This window comes from Bombina bombina, chromosome 2 (assembly GCF_027579735.1).
Source record: "Bombina bombina isolate aBomBom1 chromosome 2, aBomBom1.pri, whole genome shotgun sequence".
NCBI lineage: Eukaryota > Metazoa > Chordata > Amphibia > Anura > Bombinatoridae > Bombina > Bombina bombina.
The window spans coordinates 763,518,374-763,538,204 of NC_069500.1; the positions used below are offsets into that span (position 1 = coordinate 763,518,374).

The 19,831-nt window shown below is 33.8% G+C and overlaps 1 protein-coding gene across 1 annotated transcript in view; it reads left to right on the forward strand.

The window, feature by feature from the left end:
• The window catches only part of CPAMD8 (C3 and PZP like alpha-2-macroglobulin domain containing 8), a 276,510-nt gene that overhangs the window by 206,368 nt on the left and 50,311 nt on the right, over positions 1-19,831 (forward strand). The window contains exons 33-34 of the mRNA XM_053702891.1: positions 2,414-2,569; positions 11,466-11,528. Coding sequence (XP_053558866.1) covers positions 2,414-2,569; positions 11,466-11,528 — 219 coding nt within the window. The remainder of the gene's footprint in view (positions 1-2,413; positions 2,570-11,465; positions 11,529-19,831) is intronic.

Consider the following 19,831-nt stretch of genomic DNA (forward strand, 5'->3'; position numbering starts at 1 on the left):
GCACCATATAAATCAGCTTTTAGCACAGTTGCTTGTATAATTTTGCAAGAAAACAGTTAACCTTCGTTTCAAAAAACTGCAGCTATTTTGACTCCTAGTTATAAATGACACCAATTCACTTCCAATTCAACATTACTCTTGTTTGCTTATAGGCACATTGTATTGAACCTGTTAGAGAGCCATGTGTTCTGTCTCCCTCTCTCTCGCAATGTACTTCGTTGTCAGTTCAGCAAAAAGAGGAAAGATGATAGAGTAACTTTTGTTACTAAATATAGTAACCAATATCACCAAATATGTTCCATCAAACAAAAACATTTACCATTATTACAGGCTGATGGGAAACTCATAAACATCTCAAAAAAAGGATGTAGGTTTTCTTTCAAAAAGGGGATGTCTGTAGGAAACCAAATAGCCCCCACAAAATTAAGAAAGAGCAGAAATGCTCAAAGTTCATGGCTAACATTTAAGGGAACCTACCATTGCAGTAACTTTACATGTAAAGCGTGTGAATTCCTTCAAGAAGGAGATTCCTTTAAAAGCTCGGTAATAGGAGAGAGATTTTTTCACAAAAACGTGTCTCAATTGTAGGGAAACTTATGTTGTATACCTATTTACATGTACCTTGTGTGACCTACAATATATAGGACTCACGACAAGGGAGGTAGGTGAAAGGATCAGAGAACATGTCAATAATATAAAAAATGGATCTTTAACAACACCATTAGTGCAACACTTTAAACACCAACATTGTAGCAGCACAATATCTTTGACATGGACAATAATAGAAAAAGTGTTTAGGGACAATAGGGGACAGAGCAGGGATGAAAATTTAGCTCTGAAAGAGGTTTTCTGGATTCACAAGATGAAAACCAGACGGCCCCTAGGCCTCAATTCAGAATATGATATAATAAATATTTGGCAGTGAATAGTTAATACTATTGAAAACTATTGAACAAAATGATATGTTTTTATTATACACAAAAGTAGAAATAAGCTGATACATTCCAAAAGGATAAATAACTCCAATCCTGATAAATCATATGAGAAAAATGTTATGAGTAATTCAAGGTAATGGTTTTTCTAAAATAAATGATAAAGACAAAATAGTAACAATATATATTAAAATGGCAAAAGTCACAATTTAGGCAAGATGATGATAATGACGAAGAAAGGATAAAATAGCAAGAATATACACTGAAATGGTAAAGATCATAATACAGGCAAGCCAATATAACAAATGATAAGGCAAAAGGTACATTTTGAGCTAGTTCATACATTTAGATCACTATATAATGTAATAGACCTTAGGGAAAACTATGATGCCTTCTATGTGAAAAACAAAAAATTTATATTATTACGATAATACAGAATGATACTAAGTAACATAATTGACCATATGTAAAATGGTGCCTTTCATGTAAGAGCAAAAAGTAACAATATTACCATGATAAGAATTGACACTGGGTAAATAGAGAATGTAAATATATTTAAGCTTTGAGTAAATATGCAAATCAGGCAGAGTAGGTTGTAAGGGGTGTGCAAGTCAGTACTTAGCAAGTCAATGATAGGGTAGTTTGAGAGGTGTGCAAAATTTTAATTAACCAATTGAATATTGGTGTGTACTAAACGTGGATCACAGGTAGAGTTCCAACAGGCTATGATTACGGCAATGGAACGCTGAACGCTACCCTTGATACACTATGCTGTGCTATTGTTGAGAAACATGGATTTTATTACAAGTTTGCTGTAAGCTGCTTTGAGCTGAATAAAAGTTATGTCTTACTTTACCACTACGTCTGCCTGGTGCACCTATCACTTGTTTCATTGAATTATATCAATAGTCATCAAAATATGGCAAGCACTCTCCGGTATCAATTGAAAAGATTTCCTTTTATTCCCAAAGTGACGTTCCGGGGTTTCACAGTGGTCCTCAGACCATTACAACCCCGAAACGTCAATTTGGGAACAAAAGGAAATCTTTTCAAGTAATACCGGAGAGTGCTTGCTGTATTTTGATGACTATATATATATATATATATATATATATATATATATATATATATACATCAATATCAGCAAAGGCACTCACCGTTTGAATTCAAGTAGGCAACCCCTGTTTGTTCTACTATATATATATATATATATATATATATATATATATATATACAGTATATATATATATATTTGTGTTAATATGTGTATATATACACATATTAATACATAAATATATATGTATATGTTCATATACATATATATTTAAACTTTGCTGCCCATAACTGCGCGTTTCTACCTAACTTAACATGCAATATTTCCATATGTCACATTTTGTCTTTGTTAATTTTTATATAATCTATGTAAGTACCTTATTTCTGTACAACCAATATATAATGCTTTTTTGTATAATAATCTTTAGGACACTTGTGTTGCTCTGCAATCTCTGGCTGAGTATGCAATCCTCTCTTACATTGGAGGAGTTAACCTTACAATATCTTTGGCTTCGACCAACCTTGATTACCAGGAAACCTTTTTACTGAATCGGCACAACAAGAAGATCCTGCAGACGGCAGCGGTGAGTAAAAGGGAATGATTGTGTCAGATGCCAGTGTAGAAAACAGAGATTATTACATTGTTTATAAGAAAGCACAGAAATCTCTAAATTTAAAAAAAAAACAGACAGTTTATGCATATAAATAACATTAGAGTGCTGTACTCATATAAATAACATTAGAGTACTGTACTCATATAAATAACATTAGAGTGCTGTTCTCATATAAATAACATTAGAGTTAACATTAGAGTGCTGTACTCATATAAATAACATTAGAGTGCTGTTCTCACATGAATAACATTAGAGTACTGTTCTCATATAAATAACATTAGAGTACTGTTCTCATATAAATAACATTAGAGTACTGTTCTCATAAAAATAACATTAGAGTACTGTTCTCATAAAAACAAAATAACATTAGAGTACTGTTCTCATAAAAATAACATTAGAGTACTGTTCTCATAAAAATAACATTAGAGTACTGTTCTCATATAAATAACATTAGAGTTAACATAAGAGTGCTGTAACAAACATACAATGGAGTCGCTGTTCAAGCTTCAGTAGGGTCACAGGACATAAAAGTTAAATAGATACACTGTTGCCGGATCCCATCCGCCTGTTTTGCATATCGACAATAGTATCCACAATCAATTTATATGCAGCACTTGATGGCTAGTGAACTTAAGATTCAATCTCATATATATGTGTTTATATCCACAAAACAGTCACTATAACCAAGCAGGCTATATGCAATATAGGAATGAATTCCACTTACTTGCAATATATAAAAAAATCCTTCCGTACTGTGATTCCTTTGTGTAGGCGCCCTATCACGGTGCCCTGTGGGTGTCCTTAATGAGCACCAACATCCAAAACATCAAAAATACCCAGACCGGCTCCAAGCGATTGAATAAAAGTAGATTCTTTATTGTTCAAATATTAAAATCTTTACACAAACCAGACATAAGACATACCAAACAGCTAACTGCCAGTTAAAAGTGTAAAGGCTACAACCTCGGCCCGATGACAATACTGACGCGTTTCAAGTGTTACCCATAGTCATAGTTACCGTCATGAGGTCTAACCCTCCCTTAAATAGGTAAGGTCTCAGGTGTATGCCTTCAATTTAACAATCATATGTATCCACAACTATATATAGTAATTGAGCTAAAGGGTATCTGGTATATAAAATATTTCAGACAGAAACTTAGCCTGGGTGGAATAATAATTATAGTATACAAATTTAACCCACAAATATAACTTTAAAAAGTGACCATTGAAATATATAAAGTTGGGTAGGCAAACATATAGGCAGTATGTTAACTTAAAGAATCACGATTATATCTATATATTCATATATTAAAATGGATGACATTCAGGAATACACAAACATAAGGTAACGCTGTTAGCGTACATTAACACAATCAGGCTATCTGTGATATTTACAGAAGTATTTAAAACTATGTTGTATTACATAAATTACTACTATGTGGTGTAAAAGAATGTCAATACCATTGTTTAAATTTTGAATTGCCATACAATCCGCAGTCTGCAATATTTGGCAGTTAATGCCTTGGATATAATGACAGAAGGATAGTTTTAACCTTGTAGTGAAGATGGTTTATTTAGACCAGACGATTAAAGCAAAGGTTGGTTCGAATTATTATTATTACGTCCAAGTGCTGTATATACAAAGTGCAAATTACTACGGTGTGACAATAATGAGACAAAAGCTGTGGGTATAATTTATGGTGATATATGCTAATGAATATGGTAATCTGTTCAGGTTATAAAGTGTTAAGTACATATGATTGTTAAATTGAAGGCATACACCTGAGACCTTACCTATTTAAGGGAGGGTTAGACCTCATGATGGTATCTATGACTACAGGTAACACCTGAAACGCGTCAGTGACATCATTGGGCCGAGGTTGTAGCCTTTACACCTTTAACTGGCAGTTAGCTGTTGGTATGTCTTATGTGTGGTTTGTGTAACGATTTTAATATTTGAACAATAAAGAATCTACTTTTATTCAATTGCTTGGAGCCGGTCTGGGTATTTTTCATGTTTTGGATAAGAGTGCTGTACTCATATAAATAACGTTATAGTACTGTTCTCACATAAATAACATTAGAGTTAACATAAGAGTGCTGTACTCATATAAATAACATTAGAGTGCTGTTCTCATATAAATAACATTAGAGTGCTGTTCTCATATAAATAACATTAGAGTTAACATAAGAGTGCTGTACTCGTATAAATAACATTAGAGTGCTGTTCTCATATGAATAACATTAGAGTACTGTTCTCATATAAATAACATTAGAGTACTGTTCTCATATAAATAACATCAGAGTGCTGTTCTCATATAAATAACATTAGAGTACTGTTCTCATATAAATAACATCAGAGTGCTGTTCTCATATAAATAACATTAGAGTACTGTACATATATAAGTAACATTAAAGTGCTATTCTCATATAAATAAAATTAGAGTTAACATTAGAGTGCTGTACTCATATAAATAACATTAGAGTGCTGTACTCATATAAATAACATTAGAGTGCTGTACTCATATAAATAACATTAGAGTGCTGTTCTCATATAAATAACATTAGAGTGCTGTTCTCATATAAATAACATTAGAGTACTGTTCTCATATAAATAACATTAGAGTACTGTTCTCATATAAATAACAGAGTACTGTTCTCATATAAATAACAGAGTACTGTTCTCATATAAATAACATTAGAGTGCTGTTCTCATATAAATAATAGAGTACTGTACTCATATAAATAGAGTACTGTTTTCATATAAATAACATTAGAGTACTGTTCTTATATAAATAACATTAGAGTGCTGTTCTCATATAAATAACAGAGTACTGTTCTCATATAAATAACATTAGAGTACTGTTCTCATATAAATAACATTAGAGTGCTGTTCTCATATAAATAACAGAGTACTGTTCTCATATAAATAACATTAGAGTACTGTTCTCATATAAATAACAGAGTACTGTTCTCATATAAATAACATTAGAGTACTGTTCTCATATAAATAACAGAGTACAGTACTGTTCTCATATAAATAACATTAGAGTGCTGTTGTCATATAAATAACATTAGAGTACAGTACTGTTCTCATATAAATAACATTAGAGTGCTGTTGTCATATAAATAACATTAGAGTGCTGTTCTCATATAAATAACATTAGAGTGCTGTTCTCATATAAATAACATTGGAGTGCTGTTCTCATATTTACCTCCCAACTGTCCCTATTTGAGAGGGACAATCTCTAATGCTGGGCTCTGCCCCTGTCCCTCTGATACAGCCATATGACCCTATTTGCAGAATGTTCTGTAGAACAACCCATATGACCCTACTCCCTTCTGACATGGCCCCACCCACAAAACAAGGATGTCCCTCTCGACCTCCCGAGTCCTTAAAGGGACACTGAACCTAAATTTTTTCTTTTGTGATTCAGATAGAGCATGCAATTTTAAGCAACTTTCTAATTTACTCCTATTATCAATGTTTCTTCTTTCTCTTGCTATCCTTATTTGAAAAAGAAGGCATCTAAGCTATTTTTGGGTTCAGTACGCTGGACTGCACTTGTTTATTGGTCGGTTAAATTAATCCACCAATCAGCAAGAACAACCCAGTTTGTTCACAAAAAATCGTCCGGCATCTGAACTTACATTCTTGCTTTTCAAATAAAGATACCAAGAGAATGAAGAAATTTGATAATAGGAGTAAATTAGAAAGTTGTTTAAATTGCATGCTCTTTCTATCTGAATCACGAAAGAAAAAAAATTGGGTTCAGTGTCCCTTTAATAACTAGCCACAAATGTTAGGAGGATTGCTTTAATCAGTTTCAGTTATTACTATCTTGTTCCCCACCAGTGCTCTATAGCCCACCCGAATGATGGCGAGCATGTGTACACATACCACATTTACGGCTAGATTTAGAGTTTTGCAGCCAAAGGGGTGCGTTAGCTACGCGTCTTTTTTTTCCCCCGCACCTTTTAAATACCGCTGGTATTGAGAGTTCTCTGAAGGGCTGCGTTAGGCTCTAAAAAGTGAGCGTAGAGCATAATTTACCGCCACTTCAACTCTCAATACCAGCGTTGCTTACGGTAGTGGCCAGATTGAAAAACGTGCTCGTGCACGAATCCCCCATAGGAAACAATGGGGCAGTTTGAGCTGAAAAAAAACCTAACACCTGCAAAAAAGCAGCGTTCAGCTCCTAACGCAGCCCCATTGTTTCCTATGGGGAAACACTTTCTAAGTCTGCACCTAACACCCTAACATGAACCCCGAGTCTAAACACCCCTAACCTTACAATTAGTAACCCCTAATCTGCCGCCCCCGCTATCGCTGACCCCTGCATTATATTATTAACCCCTAATCTGCCGCTCCGGACACCGCCGCAACCTACGTTATCCCTATGAACCCCTAATCTGCTGCCCCCAACGTAGCCGACACCTACATTATAATTATTAACCCCTAATCTGCCCCCCCCAATGTCGCCGCTACCTTACCTACACTTACTAACCCCTAATCTGCCGACCGGACCTCGCCGCCACTATAATAAATGTATTAACCCCTAAACCGCCGCACTCCCGCCTCACAAACCCTATAATAAATAATATTTACCCCTAATCTGCCCTCCCTAACATCGCCGACACCTAACTTCAAGTATTAACCCCTAATCTGCCGACCGGACCTCGCCGCTACTCTAATAAATGTATTAACCCCTAAAGCTAAGTCTAACCCTAATACTAACACCCCCCTAAGTTAAATATAATTTTTATCTAACGAAATAAATTAACTCTTATTAAATACCCTAATATAGCTACAATATAACGAATAATTATATTGTAGCTATTTTAGGATTTATATTTATTTTACAGGCAACTTTGTATTTATTTTAACTAGGTACAATAGCTATTAAATAGTTAATAACGATTTTATAGCTACCTAGTTAAAATAATTACAAAATTACCTGTAAAATAAATCCTAACCTAAGTTATAATTAAACCTAACACTTCACTATCAATAAATAAATTAACTAAACTACCTACAATTACCTACAATTAAATCAACTAAACTAAATTACAAAAAAAACACTAAATTACAAAAAATAAAAAAAGATTACAAGAATTTTAAACTAATTACACCTACTCTAAGCCCCCTAGAAAAATAACAAAGCCCTCCAAAATAAAAAAAATGCCCTACCCTATTCTAAAATAAAAAGTTAACAGCTCTATTACCTTACCAGCCCTTAAAAGGGCCTTTTGCGGGGCATGCCCCAAAGAAAACAGCTCTTTTGCCTGTAAAAAAAACATACAATCCCCCCCCAACATTACAACCCACCACCCACATACCCCTAATCTAACCCACCCAAACCCCCCTTAAAAAACCTAACACTAAGCCCCTGAAGATCTTCCTACCTTATCTTCACCCAGCCGGGTATCACCGATCCGTCCAGAAGAGGGTCCGAAGTCTTAATCCTATCTGGGCAGAAGAGCTCCTCCAGAGGGTCCGAAGTCTTCAGCCTATCCGGGCAGAAGAGGACATCCGGACCGGCAGACATCTTCATCCAGACGGCATCTTCTATCTTCTTCCATCCGGCGCGGAGCGGGACCATCTTGAAGCAGCCGACGCGGAGCCATCCTTCTTCACCGACGGACTAACGACGAATGAAGGTTCTTTTAAATGACGTCATCCAAGATGGCGTCCCTCGAATTCCGATTGGCTGATAGGATTCTATCAGCCAATCGGAATTAAGGTAGGAAAAATCTGATTGGCTGATTGAATCAGGGCATCAGATTCAAGTTCAATCCGATTGGCTGATCCAATCAGCCAATCAGATTGAGCTTGCATTCTATTGGCTGATCAGAACAGCCAATAGAATGCGAGCTCAATCTGATTGGCTGATTGGATCATCCAATCGGATTGAACTTGAATCTGATTGGCTGATTCAATCAGCCAATCAGATTTTTCCTACCTTAATTTCCTACCTTAATTCCCTCTTCTAGACGGATCGATGATACCCGGCTGGGTGAAGATAAGGTAGGAAGATCTTCAGGGGCTTAGTGTTAGGTTTTTTAAGGGGGGTTTGGGTGGGTTAGATTAGGGGTATGTGGGTGGTGGGTTGTAATGTGTGGGGGGGGTATTGTATGTTTTTTTTACAGGCAAAAGAGCTGTTTTCTTTGGGGCATGCCCCGCAAAAGGCCCTTTTAAGGGCTGGTAAGGTAATAGAGCTGTTAACTTTTTATTTTAGAATAGGGTAGGGAATTTTTTTATATTGGGGGGCTTTGTTATTTTTTTATGGGGCTTAGAGTAGGTGTAATTAGTTTAAAATTCTTGTATTCTTGTTTTATTTTTTGTGATTTAGTGTTTTGTTTTTGTAATTTAGTTTAGTTGATTTAATTGTAGGTAAATGTAGGTAGTTTAGTTAATTTATTTATTGATAGTGTAGTGTTAGGTTTAATTGTAACTTAGGTTAGGTTTTATTTTACAGGTAATTTTGTAATTATTTTAACTAGGTAGCTATTAAATAGTTATTAACTATTTAATAGCTATTGTACCTGGTTAAAATAAATACAAAGTTGCCTGTAAAATAAATATAAATCCTAAAATAGCTACAATATAATTATTCGTTATATTTTAGCTTTATTAGGGTTTATTTTACAGGTAAGTATTTAGCTTTAAATAGGAATAATTTATTTAATAAGAGTTAATTTATTTTGTTAGATAAAAATTATATTTAACTTAGGGGGGTGTTAGTGTTAGGGTTAGACTTAGCTTTAGGGGTTAATACATTTATTAGAGTAGCGGCGAGGTCTGGTCAGCAGATTAGGGGTTAATAAGTGTAGGTAGGTAGCGGCGACATTGGGAGGGGCAGATTAGGGGTTAATAAATATTATGTAGGTGTCGGCGATATTAGGGGCAGCAGAATAGGGGTACATAGGGATAATGTAGGTGGCGGCAAGCTTAGGGGTTAAAAAAATGTATTATAGTGGCGGCGATGTGGGGGGACCTCGGTTTAGGGGTACATAGGTAGTTTATGGGTGTTAGTGTACTTTAGAGCACAGTAGTTAAGAGCTTTATGAACCGGCGTTAGCCCATAAAGCTCTTAACTCCTGACTTTTTTCTGCGGCGGGAGTTTTGTCGTTACAGTTCTAACGCTCACTTCAGCCAAGACTCTAAATACCGGCGATAGGAAGATCCCATTGAAAAGATAGGATACGCAATTGCCGTAAGGGGATCTGCGGTATGGAAAAGTCGCGACTGGAAAGTGAGCGTTAGACCTTTTCCTGACTGACTCTAAATACCAGCGGGCGGCCAAAACCAGCGTTAGGACCCATAAACGCTGGTTTTGACGGCTAACGCAGAACTCTAAATCTAGGCGTTAAAGTTTATTAAATTAAAAATGTTCTTTATGCAAAGCTTGGGAGTGGGTATTAAGGGCATGTTCTATCTTTTTAAACACTAAAAAAACAAAAACAAGGAGACTGTCCCTTTAATTGTACCATTGTAGCCTTTTGCAACTCTTGTCTTTTCTCCCACCTAACATCTACTCTAGTATCCTCTCTATTTATGCTATTAAAGAGATCATTTTTATTGTATTATACAACATTTGTTAAAGGGACATTAAACACTGTGAGAGTGTAATTTAAATAGTTTAAAATCATTTTGGCCTTGTTAACACACTCTTTTATTGACTGTTTTGTGTCTGTCACTATTTTCCCACAGCAGAAGAGATATATAAGGCAACACCCATTACATTTTAGAAATTAAAGTACTGATACAAATCCAGAGATCCAAAATCCAAACTTATTCTGAAATCCAAACTTTTTCATTATTATTTTGTTTAGGAAAAATGATAATTTTTTGGTTTGTTTTTTGTGTGTATCAAATGCAAATAATATTTAACTGTTTACAGTACTGTACTATCTTTCTGAGGGTACTATGTATAGAAAAGTATTAACAATGATATAAAACTACCTTTAATTTATTTGCATAAGATGTATTATGTATGACAATGATATAAAACTACCTTTAATTTATTTGTATAAGATGTATTATGTATGACAATGATATAAAACTACCTTTAATTTATTTGTATAAGATGTATTATGTATGACAATGATATAAAACTACCTTTAATTTATTTGTATAAGATGTATTATGTATGACAATGATATAAAACTACCTTTAATTTATTTGTATAAGATGTATTATGTATGACAATGATATAAAACTACCTTTAATTTATTTGTATAAGATGTATTATGTATGACAATGATATAAAACTACCTTTAATTTATTTGTATAAGATGTATTATGTATGACAATGATATAAAACTACCTTTAATTTATTTGTATAAGATGTATTATGTATGACAATGATATAAAACTACCTTTAATTTATTTGTATAAGATGTATTATGTATGACAATGATATAAAACTACCTTTAATTTATTTGTATAAGATGTATTATGTATATATTGCTAAATGACACAAGATTTTGTTTACACTTTGTCCCATCCCCTCTCCAAACTGTCCAATTTTAAAGATGCAAATATTTCAAAGTCCAAACATTTTCTGGTACAAAAGCAGTTTGGATATAGGTTTTTCTACCTGTACTTTATAGAGCGTACACATTTACACTTATATCTTCAATATTTAAGCTAAATATAAATATATATAAAAATACATCTACATACTATTCTCAGGCTAAACTTTCATATGTAGTATATATTTATTAATTAATATCCCTTTAAATACATTCACTTTTTGTTAACTAACTTTGAAACAAAATATTTTATGTAATGTGTTGTATTTCTATTAATTTAAATTGTTACTTTTAGTTTGATTCATAAAAATATTTTTTTTTTCTACAGATCCCCACTATCCCAACAGGTTTATTTGTTAGTGCAAAAGGTGAAGGTTGCTGTTTGATGCAGGTAAGAGAACCAAAGCTTACTCATCACTCATACACTTAAAAATATATAAAACAGTGATCCATTAGTAATATATATATATATATATATATATATACACACAGGTGTATGTACTGTATATATATACACAGGTATATGTACTGTATATATATATATATATATACACACAGGTATATGTACTGTATATATATACACAGGTGTATGTACTGTATATATATATATACACAGGTATATGTACTGTATATATATATATATATATATATATATATATATATATATATACACACAGGTATATGTACTATATATATATATACACAGGTATATGTACTGTATATATATATACGCATGTATATTTACTGTGTATATATATATATATATATATATATATATACACACAGGTATATGTACTGTGTGTATATATATATATATATATATATATATATACATACACAGGTATATGTACTGTATATATATATACACAGGTATATGTACTATATATATATACACAGGTATATGTACTGTATATATACACAGGTATATGTACTGTATATATATATATATACAGATATATGTACTGTATATATATATATATATATATATATATATATATACACAGGTATATGTACTATATATATATATATATATATACACACACAGGTATATGTAATGTATATATATATATATATATATACACAGGTATTTGTACTGTGTATATATATATATATATATATATATCCTCCATGTGTATCTGCACTCTCAATCTCAGTCATCAACCAGGGTGCCAGGTCAGTAATATTCACAGTATTTTCAAAATAGGACTGCACTCGCTGGATTTAAGCATAAAACTTATTTTATTGTGGTAACGTTTCGGAGTCCATGTACTATGTACTGTGTATGTATATATATATATATATATATATATATATACAAATCGTTTGTGGGAAACGGCACTCGCCAGATAAGCAACAACCAGGTGCTCGGCAGGGCAAATACACACAGTATGATAGAACTGGGTCCAACGGACGGCCTCTGTTGTTGAATGTGATCCAAGAACAGCCGGCACACAGGGACTTTTTCAAAATTCCAATTTATTCAACAGAAGAGAAACCAGACTTTTCGGCTCTGTCGTGAGCCTTTCTCAATGGTATACAGACCGGATAATGTGAACCTACAAACACCACCCCTAAATACCTGCCCCACACACAGTGATGGCCAATCAGCTTGCAGAGGTGTGTCGCTCCCTCCCGCGCATCTCAAACTCACCTGGACATCCGAAAACAGCTGATCCCCAGTACGCGCGTCATCACGTCATCACTTCATACCGCGTTGCGTGGAAATGACTGTGTCACAGGTATCCATGGCAAACACCGGGTAAACAAATACCTCCGGTTGTCATGGTGATGCGTGCGAGACGTTGCCACAACCGCCAAACACCTGATGGGCACAACTATACAGTGACATAGTGATAAACAAAAATAAGGGCCATAGATAAAAGCCCAATAAAAGAACAATAGTGCAAAAACTTATTAAATAGAAACAGATATCTAATTTACTAGTACTAAGGTAATTAACCACATATTTATAGAAAAAGGCTTATTAAGCTACAGAAACCAATGGTTCAACATATATCACAGCCCTCTATACCCACAATACAGAGGCGAGGCGTATAAACAACTACAAGATACTGATACATATCGTCCACTCCAATCCAATCCGACATTACTGTTCAAAAAACAAATTGACTCATTCCTAAGACTGGCCCTCCAGGCAGGTGTCATTAATGATGATGTATTGGGATTCCTTAAGGTAGAGCATCCGATTTGTCCAATCCTCTACCTATTACCGAAGATTCATAAATCACTTGAGGATCCTCCTGGCAGACTGATTGTTTCTGCCAGGGGATCACTCATGCAACCATTGGCAGAGTTTATTGACTTTTACCTTCAACCTGTAGTACAGAATACTTCAGCACATTTGAAAGATTCTTCGGAATTAATCAATCTGCTGAAAAGTATGGATGACTTGACACCAACTGACATCTTAGTCACTATGGACGTGGTAAGTTTATATACCGTGATACCCCATGCCCAAGGCATTGACATGGTAAAAAGTATTCTTATAGACAACCATATGTACACTGGCCCTCCTATTGAATTTATTCTACATCTGTTGGAGTTCTGCCTGGAGAAAAACTACTTTCGCTTTGAGGATAAATATTTCTTACAGACCATGGGCACAGCGATGGGGTCGAATATGGCCCCATCCTATGCCAATATTTACATGGCGATGTATGAGGAGGACAACGTGTTCTCCAGGCGGAACCCCATCAGATTGTACAGACGGTACATAGATGATGTCTTTTTGGTCTGGAATGGCACATCAGAGAGTCTTTTTGAATGGGTTAATGGATTGAATTCCCTTGACTCAACCATCAGATTTAAAATGGAACACAGCAGGGATAAAATCCATTTTTTGGATTTGGAAATCTTTAAGGTCAAAACCACTAATGGATACAGGTTAGAAACCACTTTGTTTAAGAAACCGACCGACAAAAATTCCATTCTCCACTATCATAGCTTTCACCCCAAATTCCAAAAAGAAGGTGTCAGTTCCTCTCAACTCCTGCGTGATGACGTCATGACGCTCGTACTGGGGATCAGCTGTTTTCGGATGTCCAGGTGAGTTTGAGATGCGCGGGAGGGAGCGACACACCTCTGCAAGCTGATTGGCCATCACTGTGTGTGGGGCAGGTATTTAGGGGTGGTGTTTGTAGGTTCACATTATCCGGTCTGTATACCATTGAGAAAGGCTCACGACAGAGCCGAAACGTCTGGTTTCTCTTCTGTTGAATAAATCGGAATTTTGAAAAAGTCCCTGTGTGCCGGCTGTTCTTGGATCACATTCAACAACGGAGGCCGTCCGTTGGACCCAGTTCTATCATACTGTGTATATATATATATATATATATATATATATATATATATATATATACACACAGGTATATGTACTGTATATATATATATATATATATATATATATATACACAGGTATATGTACTGTATATATATATACACAGGTATATGTACTGTATATATATATATATATATATATATATATATATGCACAGGTATATGTACTGTATATATATATATATATATATATATATACACACACACAATTATATGTACTGTATATATATATATACACAGGTATATGTACTGTATATATATATACACAGGTATATGTACTGTATATATATACACAGATATATGTACTGTATATATATATATATATATATACACACACAGGTATATGTACTGTGTGTGTATATATATATATATATATATATATATATATATATATACACAGTTATATGTACTGTATATATATATATATATATATATATATATATATATACAGGTATATGTACTGTATATATATATATATATATATATATATATATATATATACACACAGGTATATGTACTGTATATATATACACATGTGTATGTACTGTATATATATATATATATATATATATATGCACAGGTATATGTACTATATATATATATATATATATATATATATACAGGTATATGTACTGTATATATATATACACAGGTATATGTACTGTATGTATATATATATATATATATATATATATACACAGGTGTATGTACTGTATATATATATATATATATATATATATACACAGGTGTATGTACTGTACAGATATACACAGGTATATGTACTGTATATATATATATACACACAGGTATATGTACTGTATATATATATATATATATATATATATATATACACAGCTGTATGTACTGTATAGATATACACAGGTATATGTACTGTATATATATATATATATATATATATATATACACACACAGGTATATGTACTGTATATATATATACACAGGTGTATGTCCTGTATAGATATACACAGGTATATGTACTGTATATATATATACACATGTATATGTACTGTGTATATATATATATATATATATATATATATATATATACACAGGTATATGTACTGTATATATATATATATATATATATACACACAGGTATATGTACTGTATATATATATATATATATACACACACAGGTATATGTACTGTATATATATACACACAGGTATATGTACTGTATATATATATATATATATATATATATATATATATATATATACAGGTATATGTACTGTATATATATATATATATATATATATATATATATATATATATATATACACAGGTATATGTACTGTATATATATATATATATATATACACAGGTATATGTACTGTATATATATATATACACACAGGTATATGTACTGTATATATATATACACAGGTATATGTACTATATATATATATATATATATATATATATACACACACACAGCTATATTTACTGTATATATATATATATATATATATATATATATATACACACAGGTATATGTACTGTATATATATATATATATATATATATATACACAGGTATATGTACTATATATATATATATATATATATATATATATATATATATACATACACACAGGTATATGTACTGTATATATATATATATATATATATACACACAGGTATATGTACTGTATATATATATATATATATATACACAGGTATATGTACTATATATATATATATATATATATATATATATATATATATATGCAGGTATATGTACTGTATATATATATATATACACAGGTATATGTACTGTATATATATATATATATATATATGGATATACACAGGTATATGTACTGTGTATATATACATAATAAATTAAAGCAAACATTAAAAGATTGTGTTACAAAACAGCAAACATACTTATTTTCTTGCCACCTACAGTTGCATAAGAGAACTGACATGTTAATAGGGTCACCTTAGCATTTGGTGACAAATTTACAAGGGCCCCTCAGCTCTGCAGCCTTATTCCACTCCCCCTGTATGCCTGACCCCCTTTATGACGCACCCCATCTCAACAGCGTTACCTATATAAAGAATCACACTATGTATTACACCTCCTGATACCATAAACACTTCTTCATAAACTGAAAACAGGACGTACATTGTGTCTTCTCATAACCTCAACCCTGACATTAAGGGGCTCTTAAAGCACGGGGCTCTGGGCAGGCGCCTCTGTCCCTGCCCATAGGGTAGGCCTGGATGCTAAAATCTTCAGTAATGGAACCTCACAAATTAAGTTAAAAAATAGGAATAAAAGGTAAAATTATCACAACAAACCTAAAATGTTTTCTTTAATTACTCAGACCATACAATTTTAAACAAATTTCTAATTTACTTCTATAATCAAATGTGCTTCATTCTCTTGGCATCCTTTTTTGAAGGAGCAGCAATGCACTACTGGGAGCAAGCTGAGCAGATCAAGTGAGCAAATAATAAGAGGCATATATGTGCAGCCACCAATCATCAGCCAGCTCCTAGTAGTGCATTGCTGCTCCTGAGCGTACCTAGGTATGCTCTTCAACAAAGTATGCAAAAGAAAAAATGAGATAATAGATGTAAATTAGAAATGTGTATAAAATGGTGTGCTTTGTCTGAATCGTGGACATTTAAACATGACTTTAGTGTCCCTTTAAGACTTTGGGAAAATATTTTTTTTTTTTAAATTAGGAGCAAACAAAGTAAAATCCAGAATATATATACTGTAATTATATGGTAGTAATGTGTACAGGAAGTAAATTAGTTCTGGACAAATTCTTTTTTTTTAGAAAATAGTATTTGTGCATTGAGTCCCCCTGGAAATTGTTCAAATGAATTTGTTAATGAAATTCATTAAAGACTGGTGAAGAATATATTATTTTTCCTACTGTTTTATTAGAGAATATACTGTACTCTTGTTCTTGATTGCCATTAGCAACTATGTTCTCATTCTCACTGCATTATTAGTGAATATAGTCTTGTTCTCAGTTGTTATCAGTGATGTGCAGTCACTAGAGGCAGGTGAGGCAGTGCTTCACCTCTCATATGGGCAAAAATATATATTTTTTTATTGGCTTTAAAAAATAAAAAAAATAAAAACTGCATTTTTTTTTCCCCAGCATTTTTTTTCACAGCTAGATGTTGTGCAATGGAGAGGCACAAGCAGGTCTGCCCACCATTACATAACATGCTGCGCCACCTACTGGATGAAAGTGGTTAAGATCATTGCATGGCCCATAAGTGCTTTATTTGAGGCAGTCCTATTTGGGCTGACCCAATCCAGTGAGAGGCATTAGTAAGTGGAACTTAGTGTTGGGGCTGGATGTTAAATCATATAAAACAAAACAAAAATGGAAAAAACAACTTTCATTTATTTTGTTGCTGTCCTCTGAAGCTGCCAGCTTTTGCTAAAGTGAAAAAGAGAGTTCTGTATTTCCCCTCTAAGTGCAGTGGAATGTTCAACTGTCACTTCCTTAATACAGACAGAGGCAGAGCAGGAAGAGAGATGCAGTCAATGAGCAGTGTTTTAGCCACATCTTAGTAAGTTCTGCAACCTTAGATTTCACTGAAAGGGATTCTGTTAGTGAAAATTATAATTTAATGAATGTGGTTTAGTGTTTTTTTTTTTTTTTACTGTTTTACAACAGTTAAAGAATCGTTTTTGTATTTTGTTTCCTCAAACTTTACACTCACTAACTTAGCAGCTTGCCTCTGTACTAATTTATAGCCTTACTTTCTGAACTCTCTGTAGCTCTGCTATTTTATTACTTAAAAATGCAATGGTCCCTCTCCCCCCCACCCTTGTGTGTGTGTGTGTGTGTGTCTCTCTATCTATCCATCTCTCTCCTTATGTGTTGTTCTCCCCCATGGTCTCTTTCTCTCTCTGTCTCTCTTCCTCCCCCTCTGACTCTCTCATCCCTTATGTGTCTCTCTAACCCTCTGTGTTTGATTGTCTGTCTCTCTCTAACTCTCTGTGTGCGATTGTGTGTCTCTCTCTCTCACACCCTCTGTGTGTGATTGTGTCTCTCTCTCTCTCACACCATCTGTGTGTGATTGTGTCTCTCTCTCTTTCTCTCACACCCTCTGTGTGTGATTGTGTCTCTCTCTCTTTCTCTCACACCCTCTGTGTGTCTCTTCCCCCATCTCTCTCTCCCTCTCCCCCCGAGTGCTTTTCTGTGTTTCTGTCTACCTTTTATTTATTTAATTAATGAATTGGTAGTGCCATCTGATAGTGTGGCTTTATTTAAAGGGGTGGGGTCAAGCGCCCCACCATCTTTAAATTTCACCAGCCGCCACTGTATCAAGACATTTTTATATTTACTGAATAATGAAAGAATCTATAAGCATAATTTGCAGCATTAAAGTAAAAAGTATGTTTTAAACATATTTTAACCCTTTGAGTGCTAATGACGGCTCTGAGCCGTCACAGAGTTTCTCACTCTGGTGTTAATGACGGCTCAGAGCCGTCATGAGCACTCTCCCACCTTGAGGGAGATCTGGGGGCTCCTTACTGATCCTACCCCAACAATCGTGCCTGTAGAGTGACAGGCATCGACGGGGCTTCACGTGATGTGCAGTGACATCACACGCAATTACGTGATGACGTCACCGCACAACTTTATTTATACTTAGCAATGTTAAGTATAGGAGGAGGGGGCATGCTGCTTAGAAGCCTGTATCTTAGGCATCTAAGCAGCTACAGACCCCCAAGACCCATTCTTGGAAAGGTAATCGCCTAACCTTTCCAACAGTGTAAGTCTTGGGGGTCTTTTCAAAAATTTCAAAAATACAAATAAATAAATAAAATATTAGCACCCAGGTGGGAAATGGCTTAGCAGCCAAAGGGTTAATGGGCATGGATTTCTATATCTCATAATCAGAGCTAGCATTTTGTTATCTGGCAAGTGTTTCTGTTACAATCCTTTAGACTAAAATCAGATGTTTACTAAGTTGACCAGTTTTCCAAGAAACCATTTAAAGGGACATGAAACCCATATGTTTTCTTTCATGATTTAGAAAGAGCATGCAATTTTAAATAACTTTCCAATTTAAATCTAATATCTAATTTTCTTCATTCTTTTCATATCCTTTGTTGAAAATCATATCTAAATATGCTCAGTAGCTGCTGATTGGTGGCTGCAAATAGATACCTCATGTGATTGGCTCACCCATGTGCATTGCTATTTCTTCAACAAAGGATATCTAAAGAATGAAGGTGTATCCTAGCCACTGCCTCACCAGCCTCTGACGTCACTGCACGTCACTGGTTGTTATTAGTGAATATATTCTCATTCTCACTGCATTATTAGTG